This window comes from Hylobates moloch, unplaced genomic scaffold (assembly GCF_009828535.3).
Source record: "Hylobates moloch isolate HMO894 unplaced genomic scaffold, HMol_V3 SCAFFOLD_20, whole genome shotgun sequence".
Lineage (NCBI taxonomy): Eukaryota > Metazoa > Chordata > Mammalia > Primates > Hylobatidae > Hylobates > Hylobates moloch.
The window spans coordinates 1740560-1760289 of NW_026652295.1; the positions used below are offsets into that span (position 1 = coordinate 1740560).

The window sequence follows — 19730 nt, forward strand, 5'->3', positions numbered from 1 at the left end:
ACACTAATATTACTATAATCCTATGCATTGAAAGATAATCTTTCAGTTGAATCAGTTCTAACCATTGTTTTATATCAAAGCCAGATCACTGACTCTACAACTTATTCCCAAATGAAAAATTTGTTATTCTTATATAAATTCTAATAACAAAAAGTAAACATGTTCATTGATTTTGGAGGCTTGGGAGGCTCCCAAACCCACCTCGACTTGGCTCGTGAATCAGAGGGTCACTGAGGTGAGGGTTCAGCCTCCAATGATTAGAAGAGTCCTGAGTTTGAGTTGGGTCTGACCTGCAGCAGACCATAATACTTAAGGCCCTGGAGCTATTTGAATCCGAATGTTTTTCTTTGGTGTTCACGTAAATGTTTGCTAAAATTCTATGAAGAATTTACCGTAAAGTGAAGGTGATCTGTAAAGAAAAATGAGACCCTACTGTTGTTCTATGAAGAATTCACTGTAAAGTAAAAGTGAAGTGTAACAAAAAATGAGACGGCATTCATCTCATCTGTTACAGATGGCATTCACATAGATTCTGTGAGAACATTTTGGAGGATGACATTCTAGGGCAGGGTTTCTTATCTTCACCACTGTCATTCATCTCATCTGTTACAGATGGCATTCACATAGATTCTGTGAGAACATTTTGGAGGACGACATTCTAGGGCAGGGTTTCTTATCCTCACCACTATCAACCATCTGGACTGGATAGTCATTTGCTATAGAGCCATCCTGGGCACTGCAGGATGTTCAGCAGCATCCCTGGCCTCTACCTACCAGACACCAATAGTAGCCCCTCCTCAGTTGGGACAATAAAACTATCTCCAGACATTGCCACATGTCCTCTGGGGGAAAAAGTCACTCTCTCCCCATTCCCCACCCCTAGTTGAGAACCACCATTCTAGAGCATTAATCTTATCTTTACAGCAACAGATAAAGACAATCTTTAGAAAAAAAAGCAAAAGGAAAATTATCCAAAATTTTACTTAAATTTTGACAAGTAATTTTTACATGAATTATTTTAAAAATTCTGAAGATTAATTTATAAAGACATAAATACAGTCAGACATTTTATAAAGCAAAATACTTGGCAGCTAAAGAAATGCTCAAGACAAAAACTCAAAACCACAAGTTCATGAACCTTAAAAATGTCAGATTCTTTCAGTCAGGTGAATACTGTGTTTAGACTGATGTATATGATTTCTTATGAAGCCCATATTTAGAGGAATGTCCTATATCATCTAGAAATGGCTCAATATCTAAACAGTGCTAGTACACCATCCATTTGTGGTAGTCTCACACTGTTAATTATGGGCATATTTAAAGTACTTTATAGCTTCCCATTGCCACATGATTTTTAATGTTTTGTTTTTTATTTTGTGGTAGGGATGAGGTTTCACTATATTGCTCAGGCTGGTTTAAAACTCCTGGCCTCAAGTTATCCTCCTGTCTTGGCCTCCCAAAGTGCTGGAATTACAAGCATGAGCCACCATGCGTGGCCTGATTTTTAATGTCTTTTATATTAGTTCTTCCTATTACCAACTTCTTGATAACAGGCAAGAGAAGTTATTTATTTCATATCACATTTATATTCTAATATTATAAAACTATGTTTATTGTAATTATTTCTGTCAAACATCTTAAAGGAATATTGCCTTTAAGCAAACTAATGGTCTTTTACAAAGATAACAGCAGCTGAGACATTCAGTTTCCAACTTGTCCACTGGCTTCACTGCCAAGCTGAAGTGGCCCACTCAGTGCCACAGGGGTTCCTTTGCTCAAGTTCAACTCTAAAATTCGTATATATGTTATTTCCACAAATATGTACAATATTTACGTGACTTCTCCTAGGATTATTTCTGGTCTCAGTGTTAGCATTTATTGGCTTCACGACCTTGGACAACTCAATCTCATGCTGCTTCTGTTTCCTCATTGCTGAAAAAAGTGAGATGGAAGAAGCTTTAAATTCCTATTTCACAAATTCTGAGGGTATTTTGGGAGAATACATACAGGTGGATGTTAACTGGCTGCTCCCTGGAAGCTCTTTCAAGGAAAAAATAGTATCTAATGGCTTAATACACATTTTTAAAACTAAAAAATAGAGAAAAATAGAAATACACGTGAATTTCATTTCCACATACACATAAAAAATTTGTAAGTTAAGCAAGTTAGTCAAAATGTCTCTAAAAGTACCTTTGGAGTATTAAATCACCATGTCAAATGCAACACAAAGAGCTAATGAGTATACGTTTTTCACAGTGAGGATGATGATGATAATGATGATGACAGCCAAACCCCTCTGATTCCTCAGCTGGGAGATGATTAAAAAAAATTCTTCATGACTCAGAATGAAATACAAAATAAACCAGCTTTCTGGTGGTATTTACTAGGATCTCATGAAATTTTGAACAGACAGTTTAGCAACTGAAGAGCTCCTGGGGGAAGAAGGTAGTGATGGAATCTGTTGCAAGGCCCCATGGTCAGAGAGGGAGGAGCGCAGTTACATATGGCAAGTAGAAGAGAGGCTCAATTAGGAGTTAGGCAAATATGGAAAGAAAGAGAAAAGAAGATCTACAGGGAGAGTAGATCTGAGTAAATGTCCCATTCTTAAACACTGAGGGAAGAAAAAGAGCGGGAGGAGAATGGAAGAAAAATGCTGTCAACATGGAACGTGATTTCTTACTCAGGCTAAAGGTATCCAGGGATGAAGCCAATCCCTGTGAGTGACTCACGGCTGGTAACCAACGGCCCACGAGGTAGGTTCATGTAACCAAACATCGCCTCCTCAGTCAGTCCCAGAAGTAGAGGTTACTACATTGCCCAAACTTTCCTAATGATCGAAAGACTAAAATGAGTCAACATAAGAAAAATATCCTCATCGAAAGACGGAAATCTTCAAATGATCTCCTGCGGAAAGCAAAGGCCTGTTCGGTATGAGAGCCAGGCCTGCCGACAGCCGGCAGCACAGAACAACTTTCTCCGTGCACACCCCCGGGTCAGGACTTTCTCCTCCAGGACGTGGACGCTAGGAAGTCTCACAGAAACCGAGGCTACGGTTCTTAGTGTAGGAAATCTAAGCTGCTAATTCTACCCTCATACTGAAAACTGAAAAATCACATTAAAAAAAAAGAATGCTGAATATTATGTGTATTTCACCCTTTATTCACAATAGCTACTGTCATCAAAATTAGGAAATCAGGGATAATCTAATCATTAAATTTTTTAACCTTCTAAAAGTAGAAGGTAGAATGTATTTTTTGTTTTCTCTTAATTATCATGCAAAATGTTTTTTCTTAATTTAGAATACACTCATATTAGTGTTATTTACAGTTTTGTAAAGGTCACCATATTTGTATTTATGGCATGCCAAAGTACTTTGCCAGTGTTAAGAATTAAGACATAATTAGCCCAACTGGTTACATTACATAGGTGATGAACAGTAGTTATTCTTCTTATTTACCTCCTAATGTAATAAACAGTCAAAACTAGAAATATTGTTAGCTTTACTAAATAGGCTTGCTTCCAATGTTCCAATTTATAGCATAATCTTTAAGAGTAGATTTTATTACTGGTAAATAACATATTTGAAAAGAAACTAATATACTTATTTATGAACTATTTTTAAATAACTAAAAAACCTCTCAGTATTTTCCCTATAGTTTACAACTTATATAATAATTAATACTTTATGACAAGTCTTATTGTTTAGTTTTTCAAAGAAATATAATAAGGCAAGAAAATTTTTGTATATGTCAATTTCCTCATGGATATTAAATAGTTTGAGATAATAAACAAAACCTTCTTCCCTAAATCTATTCTCTATTACAGATAATGTAAATCTGTATTTCCAGTAGAAAGCTATCATTATATCCACATTTGTGACAAAAAGAAAACTGTATGTATGTAAATATAAAAATAAAGATATGTAATGGAACAGCCAGGTAGATATACAATTTCAGGTTTGAAGAAACAATACAAAAGGAAAAAGCAGTTTATTAAGTGTGTAATAAGAGTATGCTTTTAAAAGCCCTGTACAATCTTAACTAAAAACTGCTTTCTCACTGAAAAATGTGAATGACCATCTGAGCCTTCTGCTGGTAGAGGTCTTGCCTCAATGTTGACGGCCGCTAACTGATCAGGATGGTGGCCGCTAAAGGCTGGAGTGGCTGTGGCCACTCTTAAGGGACCATTGCAGTCCATCATTAACCAAAATTTGTTATGCAGGTTATGATAGCCTACTTTTTTATTTTAAAAAACTGAGTACATATGAAAGAAAGCACCTGGTTAATGTCTGTGAATATCAGTATATAATACATAGTAATACTTATGTATTACTTTAGTAGTGTATGTTTATTCATAAAACATACACTACTAAAATTCTATTATTCTTACTAATTTGTAGTAAATGTTACTAAAGTGCTCCCATTTTATAAAAAGCAAGCCTATAGTACAAGTGCCATCCACCTCTTATTTCACCAGCAGAGTGACTGGACGGCTGACTGAAGGGTGCAAAGTCAGTAGATTACTGGCTTTATTCCCTAAATCAATGATTTCCAACTGTTGATCTGATGCTAACACAGGTGATTCTTACTATCTCTAGATGTATTACACAGTTCTCAAAACAAATACATTTAGAAAGAAAACCTAAATCAATAAATGAAGTCTTCAAAAAAAAAAAAAAAAAAGAAAGAAAACCAAAAATGGTTGGGATGGAGAAAAGACACAGAAGGCAGTCAGAATCAGAAAGAGCAAGTGCCCAAGCTCAGGAGCTGTGGCTGTTGGACGAACTATGCTACGTAGATGTCATCCGTTACTAGCGTATTTGGTTTCATACATCACTGACAACTAGCTTTCCTTTAGAGCACTTGGTCATAGTGCTTGATCCTTTGGAGCACTTGGTTACCTGCGTACAGCGGTGAAGTACAACAGAACCCCAACCTGCCAAAGCACTTCAGAATTCTGCTTAAGGACTGGCTCACTATGCTCTTTAACATTTACAGGAACTCTTTCTAAAACACTACATTGCTACCATGGGAGAAACCCACAATCAACCCAAGTGAAAGTTTCTCGAATGTTCAGGATCTGTCTACAGCTGGAACCAGCAAATGTTTTCTTAAAGGCCCAGACAACAAATATTTTAGGCTCTGCACACTACAAGATTCCATAGGTGAAAGCAGCCATAGACGATATATAAACAAGTGCATCTGCCTGTATTACAATAAAACTTTATTTTCAAAACTAGGCTGGTAGGCCAGATTTGGCCCATGAATCCTGGATTGTCAACTTCGGGTTTAGCCTATTGTTAGATTAAAAAATACTTTTCCCCACTTTTGAAAGTCAGAAATTCTCATGAAATGTTATTCATGCAATGAGAGGGCACCTTTGACAATTATACTTTGTTAGAGAAAAAGTATATGGCCTCCAAAAACTGCATCAACTTGGGCTCTACAAATTCAGCATGGGTGATTGGATACCTAGGACCAGGTTGAGGTTTACCAAGGTTTTTCCACACCATGTAGAAAAAAAGGGTTTGTTCCTTGTAATAACAGGGAACAAGAAGACCGATGTGTAAATGTTCAACCAACTTAAGAAAATAAACTCACTTAAAGTACCACAGGAAATTCTAGGTTTACAAAGATTATTAACAAAAAATGAATTTTATCTGTTTATTAATGTATATCAGATTGAATATTTACTTCAAAACCATTTATTAGCTTTTTTTTTTGAGACGGAGTTTCGCACTGTCGCCTGGGCTGGCGCAATCTCGGCTCACTGCAACCTCTGCCTCCTGGGTTCATGCCATTCTCCTGCCTCAGCCTCCCGAGTAGCTGGGATTACAGGTGCCCACCACCACACTCAGCTAATTTTTTGTATTTTCAGTAGAGACGGGATTTCACCATGTTGGCCAGGCTGGTCTCAAACTCCTGACCTCAAGTGATTCAACTGCCTCGGCCTCCCAAAGTGCTGGGATTACAGACATGAGCCATTGCACCCGGCCCGTTTATTAGCTTTAATTACTATATGAGTAAAATCAACAATATATAGATATTTATAAATATCTATATAATTTCTATTTTTCTGTAATTCAGACCACCTAGCTTCCAAATCAGTAAGGTGTTCCTGAAACATGAGATATTCATTTATTCACTCATTTAAAAATATTTACTGAATGCTTATTAGCAATTAGGCACTGCCTGGAAGCTGGAGATGTACGAATACAACACAGTTCTACCATTATGGAATTTTCAGTCTGGAAAAGAAATCTCCTCAGAAAACAACATTACTGTCAGATTAATTTAATATGAAAATTAATTATCAAGTTTTAAGAAATGCTGTAAATAGTAGGCATTACATATCAAAGTATTAATATCATTTTCACACACATCTCTTTTTCTCATTATTTGATTATATAGTTAAAAATGTGATAACCATTGATTTCCAGGCATATAATAAAACAAAACAAAATGGTGTATGCCACAGTTAAGGTCAAGTTCCTAAAGATATTTAATAGAAGCCTGAAGCTGCAGAACAATATGTATAGCAGAACTCTCTTTATATGTTTGAAGAGAGATAGAACTTTTCTGAAGGAATGTTAACAGTGGGTCTGAGGATAGGGCTGGCAGTTATCACGAGGGTGGGAACTTTATAATTTTATTTTAAATGGAGAAGTATTATTTTTAGAATATTTTTTATTACTTTAAAACAATTTTTTTAGAGACAGGTCTCACTATGTTGCCCAGGCTAGAGTGCAGTGGCACAATTACAGCCCACTGCAGCCTCGAACTCCTGGGCTCAAAGAATCTTCCCAACTCAGCTTCCCAAGTAGCTAGGACTTCAGGCACACACGACCACACCTGGCTGATTTGTTTTTTATTTTTTTGAGAGACAGGATCTTACTATGTTGCCCAGGCTGGTCCCAAACTCCTGGGCTCCAGTGATCCCCCCAACTTAGCTTCCCAGAGTTCTGGGATTACAGATGTGGGGCACTGTGCCTGGCCTTAAAATATGTTTCTTTTTCCTTTTTTTTTTTAGTGGTTAACATCTACAAAGACAAAAAATAAGTTCTCATTAGAGGGTACACAAAGAGAGAATTAGGGGGAGTTATATTTAAATTTATCTTTTTATACTTTGCAACCCAGGAATGTTTTTCCCTATCCTGACCTGATTCACAACAATTAACTTTTATTTTTTTTTTTTTTTGCAGGTGGAAAAGTTGAGGGAGGAAGAACACAGAAACCCACACGATGTGTATGAACATGTTTGTGAGAAAGAGGCAGGATTACCATGACTGAGCAGACTCTGTGGACGCCCTCATACCGCATGCTGCAGGCAACCACGGCTAGGATCTTCCTTTTCCTTTCTCCCTCACCACTGGCACCCAGGACCACAAAATGCATTAAAGAAATCTTTCTCACTGCTTGTGAACTTGGTTTCCTTTCAGGCAACGTGATGACAGGCTGGGTTCTTATGCTTTAACAGCCCATCATGGGAATTTTTAACTTAAGCAATTATAAAATAAAAACGTACTGACGCTAAAGATACCTTTATAAACCTGTCACTTTAATCTTTCTTCACGACTTGTTGGTGTAATTAGGTAGCTATATAGTCACATAAAATTTCACTGAAAAATTATATGCTTACTAGTTGTTGGTCATGAAACAACTTATAACATTGGACTTCACATTTATTCTCAGACTAAAAATCTAAATGATAGTGAAATTTAATAAAACTTCTTGGAAGGTTTACAGATAATTTTTACTTTGTAAAGCAGGTGCATGCTTTGTAAAGCTTTCTCATTCTTTCAGTAAATCAGAAGTAATGATGAGGGTACACATTTTCTTACTTAAAACTTAATACTGAGAACAAGAGAACTAGCACATTGCTACAGTCTCATCAACAACTCTGAAAAGGCAACAAGCCAATGCAAACAAATACAGTTTTCCAAAAATACCGGATAATACTTCTAAATTAAGAGCTGACTTCAAGGGAGTGGGGAATAAGGAGAGATTTCTTAAAGAATATAAAATTGTGGCTCCAGTGGCACAATCGGTTAGCGTGCAGTACTTATAAGAATATAAAATTACAGCTAGACAGACACATTAAATTCTAGTGTTCTGTAGAGTGCTCTATAGTTTATCATATTATTATGTATTTTTCAATTAGCTAGAAAAGAGGCTTTTAAATGTTCCTAACACAAACATACAATAAATGTCTGAGGTGACAGATATGCTAATTACTCTGATTTGGTCACTATACATTGTTTCAAAACATTACTATGTACTCCATAAAAATGTTATGTGTCAATTTTTTAAAATCTTGTTAAAAAACTGATTTCAAATTTATTTTAAAATACACTCTAGAAGCACAGTAATTTCTGGATGTCTATTTAATGAAATGTAAAGAAAGAATACTGAACATCTAACTGATTCAAAGTCAAAAAATAACATAGATTCTACAAATTGAGTCTATTTGAATAGGAGTAATTTCCAAAAACAATCATTAGTTTACTACTTATTCCTTTGCATTCGTATAGTAGCTTCCTAATACTCAGGTTGAAAACATGCTTGATAAGACCTACTAATTAAAATAGTAAAACTGGAACACTGTTCAGTTTTGAATGTTAAAATTTAAAACCCCACAAACTCAAAATAAAATTACAAAAAAACTAAGGCTGGGTATACATTTCTTCATTTGCCACTCTGACATTCATAATAATTAGATACACATGGGAAATTTTTCAATCTCTGTAGTACATACACCAAATATACATGCAACTTGTTGTTGTTGTTCAAGTCTGAAATTCTCTTTTCAGTTAATATATTTACTGACCTCTTCTGGGACTCTCATGATTGAAGAGAATGCCATTCACTGCAAAGAGATTATATGCCTCACGGAAGTTCACCACAATCCAATAGGCATAGAGTTTTGCTGCCCCTGTTGGAATAATTTTTTTTAAGCAGTGAAGTTTATTATAAAAGACAGTGATTTTCACCCATCTTAAACAGTAACAACTTGCCAGAATAATAATTTGTAATGCATCGAAATACAAAATGTATCAAAAACCAAAGACAAAATAAAGGTTACTATGCCAGTTAATCATGTTCATCAGGAAATATTTTAAGAATTTCTTACTTTTGTAATGCCCACAGTGCACTATTTGACAATCTAATTTATTGAATCTTTCTTAGATATTATTCTCTCTCATTCTCTCTCTCTCTCTTTTAACTTTTGAGGAATTAGAATGGAAAAAAATGGGGATCTTAACATTCCAACTGCTTTGAAATGTTATCACTAAAGTCTTTCGTTAATATTCTCCTTACAAACATATTAGACTTAATAGTCTTTTTTTAAGGTTTTGAGCTGAAGGAAACTTTCATGGAAAATAAAAAAAAAAAAAAACAGGAAACCTTATCACTTCAGTATAATCTCACAACAGTTTAGAAAAAGAATCACACTGGGTGTGATTTTCCATTTAAAGTGATCTGTATGGAAGGGTTGAATGAACATGGGTTGGTGAAGTGAGGTGGTAATTTCACCCCGAAGGCAATGGCAGCAAATACTTGTAGTTAGCAACGTATAAAGGTATGCTTCTCAACAAGTTCAGTCACTTTAGTCTACCTTAATGTTAACCTCACACCCAAATGACTTCAGCTGTGAGACATGAACAGAATGAAAGAAAAAACACACCCCCCCCACACCCACAGATAACGCCACACATGTGCTCAGGTGTGCACACGCATTCTCACCATAGGGTGACCGGGGATAGAAAGGGGTGGTCTCCTTCTGGGGTATTTCCTGCACTTTCCCATAAAGTTCACTTGTTGAGGCTTGGTAGAACTTCACAGAGTTGATAAGGCCACAAGTCTTAACTGCATCTAGAAGTCGTAGAGTGCCAACTCCATCAACGTCCGCAGTGTACTCAGCGAGGTCAAAGGAAATCTGAAAAAAGCAGGCGGAGACAGGGCTGCATTAATAGCTTCATAGCACAAAGGTGCTGTCAGCAGGGACAAAGACTACAGTTTCACACATTGTGAAATGTTGGTGAGAAAATACTATTTTCTAACAGCACAATAAGAATGTGGATGTCATCTACATACAATATCAAATCGCTAAAAATATCTTAATTCCTATTAATTACCTATGGTAATGTGAAGAACACTTTAACCACCCTTCTACTACTCCTAATTCTAGGCTGGAGTTTAGGGCATGGCTTATTACAGGGCAAACCCTAATCCTCAGAATTATCTGGGGTGTTCCTTAAAAATTCAGTTTGAACCAATCTCTTGGGGGGTGGGGACCTAGGAAATTTACATTTTTAATGAGCCCCCGTTGATTTTTATGTACAGAGAAGTTTTGGAACATGTGCTTTAGAACACAGTTGAATTTTAAAAGGGTTGTTTTATTTTCTATTTTAAAGGTACAATAATGAATTTGTAATCTATTACACGAATGTATAATCTTTTTTTAATAAGAGACAGAGCATACAGCAAGATGCTAATGTATATATGAACTAACTTCTAAGAGAATGCTGAGGAATAATTCAATATTTTGCAGTTCTTTAGAGCACTTTTTCAAAACAAGTGTGACTGATAGGCTTTCTGAAATTATTCTATTTACACATAATGAACAAAATAATCTAATATTAAATCCCCTAAAATAATAAGGCTCAAAATCTTTGTCACTGGTTTATTCGTAGGCTAATATAGCTGGGCACGGTGCAAACAGGCTTCCCCTGCTGCCTCGTGAATCCTCACCTGGAAAAACCCCTTTGAGGGGTAAGGTCACTGGCCTTCGTTACTGCTGGGTCCTGCATGTGTGCCCTGGAGCAGAAGCTGTCCCCTGGCACTGGCAAACGGTATTCAGGCAACTGCTCACCAGGGACCCTATTTAGACCACTAAACTCATGTCACTTAGGCCTGTGAGTAAAGGTCATGTGGCTGCCGGGAGATCAAAAGAAAAAAAGTATGTTTCATCCACAATCTTTCAAAGGTAAGAAGGCAAATTTGGAAGCCTGTTATTTTTATTCTTTTCTAATAACGGTTCATTAAGATATAATTCACACCCATAAAATTCGTCCTTTTAAAAGTTTACAATTCAGTGGTTTTTAGTACATTCACAGCAGTATATGCAAATCATCAACACCATCTAAGCCCAGAACATTTTCATCACCCCAAAAAGAAACTCCGTGACAGTACCTCAGTGCCTAGTATCAGCAGCCACTCCCTGGTCCCCAACTCTAACTCTGACCCCAACAGCCCTGTCACTGTGTATTTGCCTACTGTGGATATTTCATACAAATGGAATCATACAGTAGGTGGTTTTTAGTGGCTGGCTTCCTTCGCTTACCATGTTTTCACTTTGGTTGAGTATATACCTAGGAATGTAGTTGCTGGGTCATACACTAACACTATATTTAACATTCTGAAGAACTATCAGACCATTTTCCAAAATGGTTGCATCATTTCACATTCTCACCATCAATGAATAAGAGTCCCAATTTCTCCACATCCTACACAGACTTGTTGTGGTCTTTTTTGTTATATCCATCCTAGTGGTGTGAAGTGGTATCTCATTGTGGTTTTTCTTTTTCCTAATAAGTAATGTTCAGCATCTTTTCATATGCTTATCAGCCATTTGTATCTTGTTTTTGTAGAAATGTGTATTTGAATCCTTCAGCCATTTTTAAATTGGGTCATTTGTTGAGTTGTAAAAGTTTATATATATATATATTCTGAATACAAGTCCCTTATCAAATACATGACTTGCAATCTTTCCTCCAATTATCATGGTTGTCTTTTTACTTTTTTTTTTTTTTTTTTTTTTTAAGATGGAGTCTTGCTCTGTCGCCCAGGCTGGAGTGCAATGGCGTGATCTCGGCTCACTGCAACCTCTGCCTCCCTGGTTCAAGTGATTTTCCTGCCTCAGCCTCCTGAGTAGCTGGGATTACAGGCATGCACCACCACGCCCAGCTAATTTTTGTATTCTTAGTAGAGACGGGGTTTCACCATGTTGACTAGGGTGGTCTCGAACTCCTGACCTTGTGATCCACCCACCTTGGCCTCCCAAAGTGCTGGAATTACAGGCATGAGCCACTGTGCCCGGCCTACTTCCTTGTTTTTTTTTTTTTAAAGACAGGGTCTCACTATGTTGCCCAGGCTGGAGTGCAGTGGCTATTCACAGGCATAATCATAGCAAACTATAGCCTCAAAACCTGCTCAAGTGATTCTCCTACCTCACCCTCTTGCTGAATAGCTGGGAAGACAGGCATGTGGTACAGTGCTGGGCTAATATCTTTTCACTTTCTTACAGGTGTCTTATGAAGCACAGAAGTCCCATTTATCTACTTTTTCTTTTGTTGTGTGTGCTTTCACAATGTTATATCTAAAAACACTTTACTTAACCCAAGATCAGGAAGATTTACTCCTAATGTCATATCCCAAGAGTTTTATAGTTTTGTTTCATGTACTTAATTCTATGATCTATTTTGAGTTAAATTTTGTGTGTGGTTAGGGGTCCAACTTCATTTTTTGCAGATGGGTATCTAGTTGTCCCAGCACCATTTGTTGAAAAGGCCAGTTTTTCCCTGTTGAATGGTTTCTGCAGTGGGTCATTTCGTTATCAGGAAAAGCCACGGCCTTATTTTGAGGAAACAGTGCATTGAGAAGGCCTTGGGAGAGTGGGTGTCAGGGCTCTGGGACCATTGGTAGTGGCCATTGAGCAGATCACTCAGCCGCTTCCGCTGGCCGTAGTTTCCTCACCACAGCAGTGCCACAATTGTAATTTATATGACACTTTACAATTCAAAAGTGCTTTTGTTCGAGCTTTGTAACAATCCTAGGAGAACAGAAACTAGGTACTGCGGTTCAGAAAGATGGAGTTGCTAAAAGCCACACTTCCCAGGAGCTGCAGAACCAGGACTCCAAGCGAGTCCCTGGATGATACTCACCACAACAGCAGGATTCTGTGAGGGCCTCACAAAAGCCAGATGCTCTGAGGAAAAACACATACACACATACAGACACAAACAACTGCCTATGCTTTCCAGAGATTTGTGGATTGCAGATTAAGAAACCTTAAACTAGATCTTTCTGAAGATCTTCTCTGACATCAAGTGTCTGTACTCAAAATATTTTTAGGTATAAGTTCTTATCCCATGGTATTTGCAGTCTTTTTCAAGGGACCAGTCAAATTTGAACAACAATGAGAATGTTGTGAGTTTTTTCTCTTTCCTTGACTAGTTTTTCATTTATGTAAATGCTGCCTAAACAGCTCCAAGAAGGAATAGCTAGTATTTCTTAAGTACTCAGTACCAGACACATGCATATCATCCTAGGCATTCTGCGAGTATATATTATTTAATCCTAAGAACAGGTTAAGTATTTACACTGACACAGAGAAGCTACAGCAAGTGGTGGCACCACATGTTATATTCGTGGTGAATGTTCTATACATTGAATAGATTATATATGGATATGTTACATTCACAGTGGACCACACATCCTCGCATAAGCACCTTAACCATTAGAACATAGAATAAGGAAGCTGTACGACATGAAAGTTTTCACTTATGCTAGGGAATCCAATTTAGTTAACTAATAGGTCATTATTTAGAGCACATAACTCATGGAAAAGAATTAAGCACTGTTAGACTAAAGATAGTAAATAAGATAGGGGAGCATGGGGGGAAGGATGGTTGCGTGTTTGCAGATTTTTAGGTAACTCCAGAGAGAATTAAGCATATGTGTTTGATATTCAACATGCTACAGGATAAGATTAGCTGATAAAATCTAATTGATTACAAAGTGTTTTATAACATAAAGTAACAAATTAAGTGGTTTCCTTAAAAAAGAAAATCTGAACAGTACAGTGTGACTGATCAATTCCTAAAGCTTAGAAGTGTTGGCCAGGCGCAGTGGCTCACACCTGTGGTCCCAACACTTTGGGAGGTTGAGGCCAGAGGATCGGCTGAGCCCCAGAGAGCAAGACCAGCCTGGGCAACACAGCAAGGTCCCATGTCTACAAAAAAAATTAACAGTAAAAAAAATTAGCCGGCTGTGGTGGCACATACCAGTGGTCCCAGCTACTCAAGAGGGTGAAGCAGAAGGATTACTTGAACCCAGGAGGTCGACACTGCAGTGAGCCATGATCATGACACTGCACTCCAGCCTGGGCAACAGAGCAAGACTCTGTCTCAAAATGAACTGTAGGTTAGAGAGAGAGAGAGAGAGAGAGAGAGAGAGAGAGAGATATTTTTTTAAGTAAAACAAAAGGTTAGAAGTGTGATTCTGAAACACCTGAAAACATGGAAGGTCCAGAGAGCTACAGCCCACAGGCCAAATCTGACCTACCATCTGCTTTTGTAATTAAGTTTTATAGGTCACAGCTCTACAAACATTCATTTGTTTACAGGTTTTCTATGCTTGTTTCCACACTATGACAGCAGGCTTGAATAGCTGCAACAGAGGTATTTCCCAGGAAGCAGAAAATATTTACTATCTGGACCTTTGCAGAAGAAGCTTCCAAACCCCCAAAACTAAACCATAGTTACAACTGGGAGCCAAAATGAGTAGGGTTAGGGTTGTGGTTGTTTTTTACATTATCTTCTTCTCTATCTTCTCAATACTATGGGATGATTATGAAGTATGCTTCCAATCACAAAGAGAGCTGCATTTTCAGAGGCAGGCAGACCAAGTTAGCAGTAAAAATCTTATTTCACCTAATAAGGAGAACAAAAAATCAGACTGATAAAAAAAAAAAAAAAACAAGCCTGCAAAATACTGCCCAGACTCGCCTTCTTGAAATATTTCCTCAGTGGGCTCCCACATCCCATATTCTTCCAGTTTCTTTCCACTCGATTGGCATCAATTCTCCAGTGCCCGCAGGTCTACCAGGTCCCCTGCACCCCAACTCCAGCCCTGGGCTCAGTGCCGAGGGTTTTCTCCCCGGACCCACCCTCCAGCTGTGTCATCACTCAGTCCGAGGTCTCAATCCACCATCTGTCCAAATGGGCCCAAAGGCCCACCTCCAGGACACCTCTTGGAGCAGCAGCCTCTCATATGTTCACATGTCCCACTGAGATGGCCCCAGACAGGGTTCCTGAAGCTGTCTCCAAAGCTCTTCTTTCCCATGGCCCCTGCCTCTCTGTAAATAGCACCCATTCCAAGCAAAACCTAGAAATCTTCCCTAACACTTCTTTCCCTGAGCAGTTCACTGAAATCTAACCAGTTCCCACCACTTAGCCCACACCTTAATTTAGTCTGGCATCACCTTTCATGGGAACCACTGCAGGAACCTCTAACTAGTTCAATTTGAGTCCTTCCCCACCTGGCACCCTGGTACTTGACCTCATAACCTACCACACTCATCCCCCACTACGATGATGCAGCCTCTCCAGCCACCCTGCGGTCCTAGTCTGGTGTCAGCTGGTCCTGCCTGGAACCTTCATGCTGCTGACCCCTCTTATGCTGTGCCCCTCACCACTTCCCTGCCTCCCTCTCTAAAAACATCCCGTCTTTGCCATTCTATCCTTATCCACCCCTGTGTTTATCCTGCTTCATTTCACCTTAACTTTAAACTTTCATCTGTTTACTTATTGATGATCTATCTCCCCCATTAAAACGTAAGCTCCATGGGAGCTGGGTTTCATCTTGTTCTCCGCAGTGTCTCCCATGCCTGAAGCACGGCTTGGCACAGTATTTGCTGAGTGAATGAAGACAGTGTTTAAACTAATGAGAAATCTAAATGTCAAATATACAGACATCAAAATAAAAACACAAAAACCAGTAGGAAAGAAAATGAGCTATCAGAATGACGAAACAAGTTTGATAATTTAATATTACTGAAATAAAAGGTAAAATTTCAAAGGGCAAGACAGATAAAACTCTATATAAATTTCAAAGCTTTAGCATAACAATAATTTTAACAGTTACACTATATAAACAGTCAGAATTCAGAGTGCAGAAGAGGAATCTTAGACATAATCGAAGTGCGGTGGGAGGAGATAGTTACTAAAATATCCAAAGACACTGTGATGGGATATTCATTCTTAAGGCACAGTCAGGGCAGTCTCAGGGGCAAGTAGCAAAGCCAGAGAAATGAGAGAAAAATTTAAAGTCATAGGAAACAGGAAATTTAAGTTCAAATATAAAGTTAATTTATCAACATTCAAAGATATAAACAGATACCCAAAGAATTGTCCACACTTATTTAGGAGTGGTAAATCATAGCCTTTCTTAAAGGAAACAGAAAATTAGAATTAGTCCTTTAAATAGATTGAAAGGGACCAGATATAGATGTTGAAAGTTTGCGTGTCAATTCTGTAGTCTACAAAATGGAATGTAAATCCCATGTGCTTTTAAAGCTGCATCAGTGAAGGCCTGAGTTCACTGTGCTAGACCTCACAGCAAATAAAATAAATGATAACAATCATTCCAGGATCACTGAAGCCCTTTTACCTCTCCAAATTCATTATAACTAAATGTTAATTTGATAACTATGTGAAATTGAACAGAGATGAAAGAGGGCATTCTAACCAAGTAGGATAAGATAAATGCCACTATTAACATATAATATATTGACTAGTCATAATAATGACAAACTATTACTTATATTAGATGATTACAAGAGAAAATAGACTGTGTCTAATTAGTCGAGTGGTTGTCATGTGTTGGTAACTATAGTGCTCACAATTTTACATATTTAAAATGACCACCAAAACTGAATCCTTGAGGTCAGAAATGTCACACATGTGACTCTTTTCCCAAGAAGCACAGCAAGTAACATTCCAGCTCCTGAAGCCAGGATCCTGGAAGATCCTGAGAGACTGCTGATCAGGCACCATTCTGGAGCTCTCTGCAAGGCCCACTCCCCTCTTAGGGGTTTATAGTGTTCCAACTCCTCGCTGTGGTCCCGAGTCTGTCATCATGGACTAGCTCTCTTCCTCAAATGGCAGTCTGGGAGGGGTAAATTTCGGGTTCAGAGAGAGAAGCGGCTATGGTCATCAGGAGTCTAGTGTGAGTGGTCTGCCAAGACACCCACTGCGTCTCCCTCATATTTCCTCCCCACATACTGTACTCTTAATTCAAAATATTAATACAATTAAAGAGCACATTTTTAAAATTCTGAAATCTACTGAAAGCAAAAGCTGGGGTAAATGAAAAAGATCACAAACAGCCCCTACCCCCACTAGACTGTAAACTCTACAGCAGCAGGGCCCTTGACTATTTCTGTTCACCATTAAATCCCCAAGAATTGTACAGAGGTAAAAATATATCTGCATAATTTTAAAACAGAAAGCCATGTGAAGAGAAAGTTCATTTATTTATAAGAAATTGGCCGGGTGCGGTGGCTCACGCCTGTAATCCCAGCACTTTGGGAGGCCAAGGCGGGCAGATCATGAGGTCAGGAGATCAAGACCATCCTGGCTAACACGGTGAAACCTCATCTCTACTAAAAATACAAAAAAATTAGCCGGGCGTGGTGGCAGGTGCCTGTAGTCCCAGCTACTCGGGAGGCTGAGGAAAGAGAATGGCGTGAACCCGGGAGGCAGAGCTTGCAGTGAGCTGAGACTGCGCCACTGCACTCCAGCCTGGGCGACAGAGTGAGACTCCATCTCAAAAAAAAAAAAAAAAAAAAAAAAAAGACAAAGAAAAAAAGAAATTAGATGAAATATACATTTATATATTTAATTATCCTGTAAATGTTAATAGAACTATTATCTTCTAAAGTGTAAATGAATTAAGGGAAGGTATTTGAACAACAATTTTAGTAAGGAAAAACATTTCAAACACAGCAGAAGAGAAGTCCACAACAAATTAATGAGTAAGGCTGAATGAACACTTTACAGGCTTTTCAGCTGAAACAACAAGAAGAATATAGGTAGGAATGTGAAGACAGGCAAAATTGCTTGTAACATATGTTGTTTGCCTCTTCAGTCCCGTATGCTTCAGTGGGGCGGCCTCTAAGTTCCAAGTGATTTGTCCTTTCCAGTTTGACTTCCTCCCATCTCAGGGCCTGGGTGTTGTCCCTTCCCTCTACTCAGAACATTTTCCCCAGGGTTCAGTCCTCCCTTCCTTCCCCCAAGAGGCCTTCCTGGACCTGGCCATCTCTACCTTCACCTCATTCTCCCCTGGCGTGCTTCACTTCGGAGTTCTCAGTCCACTGGACTCTAAGTACAGAGAAAGCATCTTCATTGGTTTAGGGAGCTTGTTAGCTCCATGAGGTTAAGGGTTCTGTTCGTTTTTTCTCATTGCTCCCACCACTTAGAATACCTGCCACATGGAGAGTACTCAGGAATATTACTTGAATGAATAAGACAGCATTCAGTCTGAAGTTTAGGCATATAATTCCCCAACGATTTCAGTACACAATTAAGAACAGAACAAACTTTATATATGGAGAAAATTCCATTTAAAAAATCTCAATGAATGCGCCAAAGTTTCCTACTACAAATGTGGTGTTGGAAAAAGATTTGTCTGCAAAAGAACTAAATGTGGTAAAAGATAACCAGAGAACAGGAAATCTTTTCCTCTAACATTTGATTTCACAGACACAAGAGGAGGCTCATGATACCAGTGAGCTGGAAATGCATAAGACCACACAAGCAGCTGCACTGTTTACTGCTTCTCTGTAAGTGAAAGTTATTAATCAAGGACAGCAACAATAAAACATTACTTTCCATCATGAACCAGTTTTTCCCAGTTAGCAGCTCAGCAGAGCTGACATTCACTTAGCAGCTGGGGCCAGATGCAAATCTTTCCCCCACCTCCGCCCCCCTCCAGAGCTGGATAGGAGTCAGGCAGGTGTGGACCTAGAAGCACTGCAGCTCAGTGGGCAGGGAAGGAATCGAGAGAAGGTGCTACCCTACCATGAGCAAGCCACAGGTTCTGATTCCAGGAAATCCAAAGGTGAAAGAGACAGGGCCTTGCCTTGCCCTCCTGTAGCCTGCTTATGGGTGTTGATTAGACAGAGGTTTGATGAGGCTACAAAAGGGAGGCCACGAGGATTAAGAAAGGCATCCTGAGATGGTTACAAAGTGTGGGAGTGGGAGGATAGAGATCCAAAGGAGGGACAGATGACATGGACAGATCAAAGTAGGGTCCACAGGCACAGGGAGGGGAACAACACACACTGGGACCTGTCAGGGAGGTGGGAGGAGGGAGAGCATCAGGATAAATAGCTGATCCACGCAGGGCTTAATACTAGGTGAGGGGATATAGGTGCAGCCAACCATCATGGCACGTGTTTACCTGTGTAACATACCTGCACGTCCTACACATGTATCCCAGACTTAAATTAAAAAGAAAAAATAGGGTCCACGGGGTGGGCAGGGTGGGGGATAGGGACTGGGGGAGTGGGGGTTTGGAAAGGTGAGGATGAGACATTCTAATGGGGGCAGGGATCATCAGCATGAGCAAAAGGAGAGACAAATGCACTGGCAGTGTTTGGGGAATAAAGTGCTATATTTATGTAATGTAAGTAGAAGCTATTCTGGAGCAAATTATACGTGCCGGTCTATAGTTTGTTCAGTAGGCACTGGGGAGCCAGCAGCGGCTCTGGAGCAGAGGACAGCATCACTTTATCTGGGCCCTTTTACCAGTGCTACACTCCCAGCCTCTTCTATTTGCCTCCAGCCCAGCCCAAGGCCCAGCTCTGTAGTTCAGAAACTTTTCTTCCTCACACTCACAACCCCAATTTTGTATGATTTTTCCTTATTCTACTGCGATTATATTTTT

General features: G+C 38.9%; 1 protein-coding gene across 4 annotated transcripts in view; it reads right to left on the reverse strand.

Annotated features, from left to right (window-relative positions):
* GMDS (GDP-mannose 4,6-dehydratase) overlaps positions 1 to 19730 on the reverse strand; it is a 693428-nt gene that overhangs the window by 383200 nt on the left and 290498 nt on the right. For all 4 annotated transcript variants that reach the window (XM_032141461.2, XM_032141459.2, XM_058432184.1 and 1 more), the window contains exons 5-6: positions 9744 to 9936; positions 8827 to 8931 (exon numbers count right to left, since the gene is read on the reverse strand). In XM_032141461.2, coding sequence (XP_031997352.1) covers positions 8827 to 8931; positions 9744 to 9936 — 298 coding nt within the window. The remainder of the gene's footprint in view (positions 1 to 8826; positions 8932 to 9743; positions 9937 to 19730) is intronic.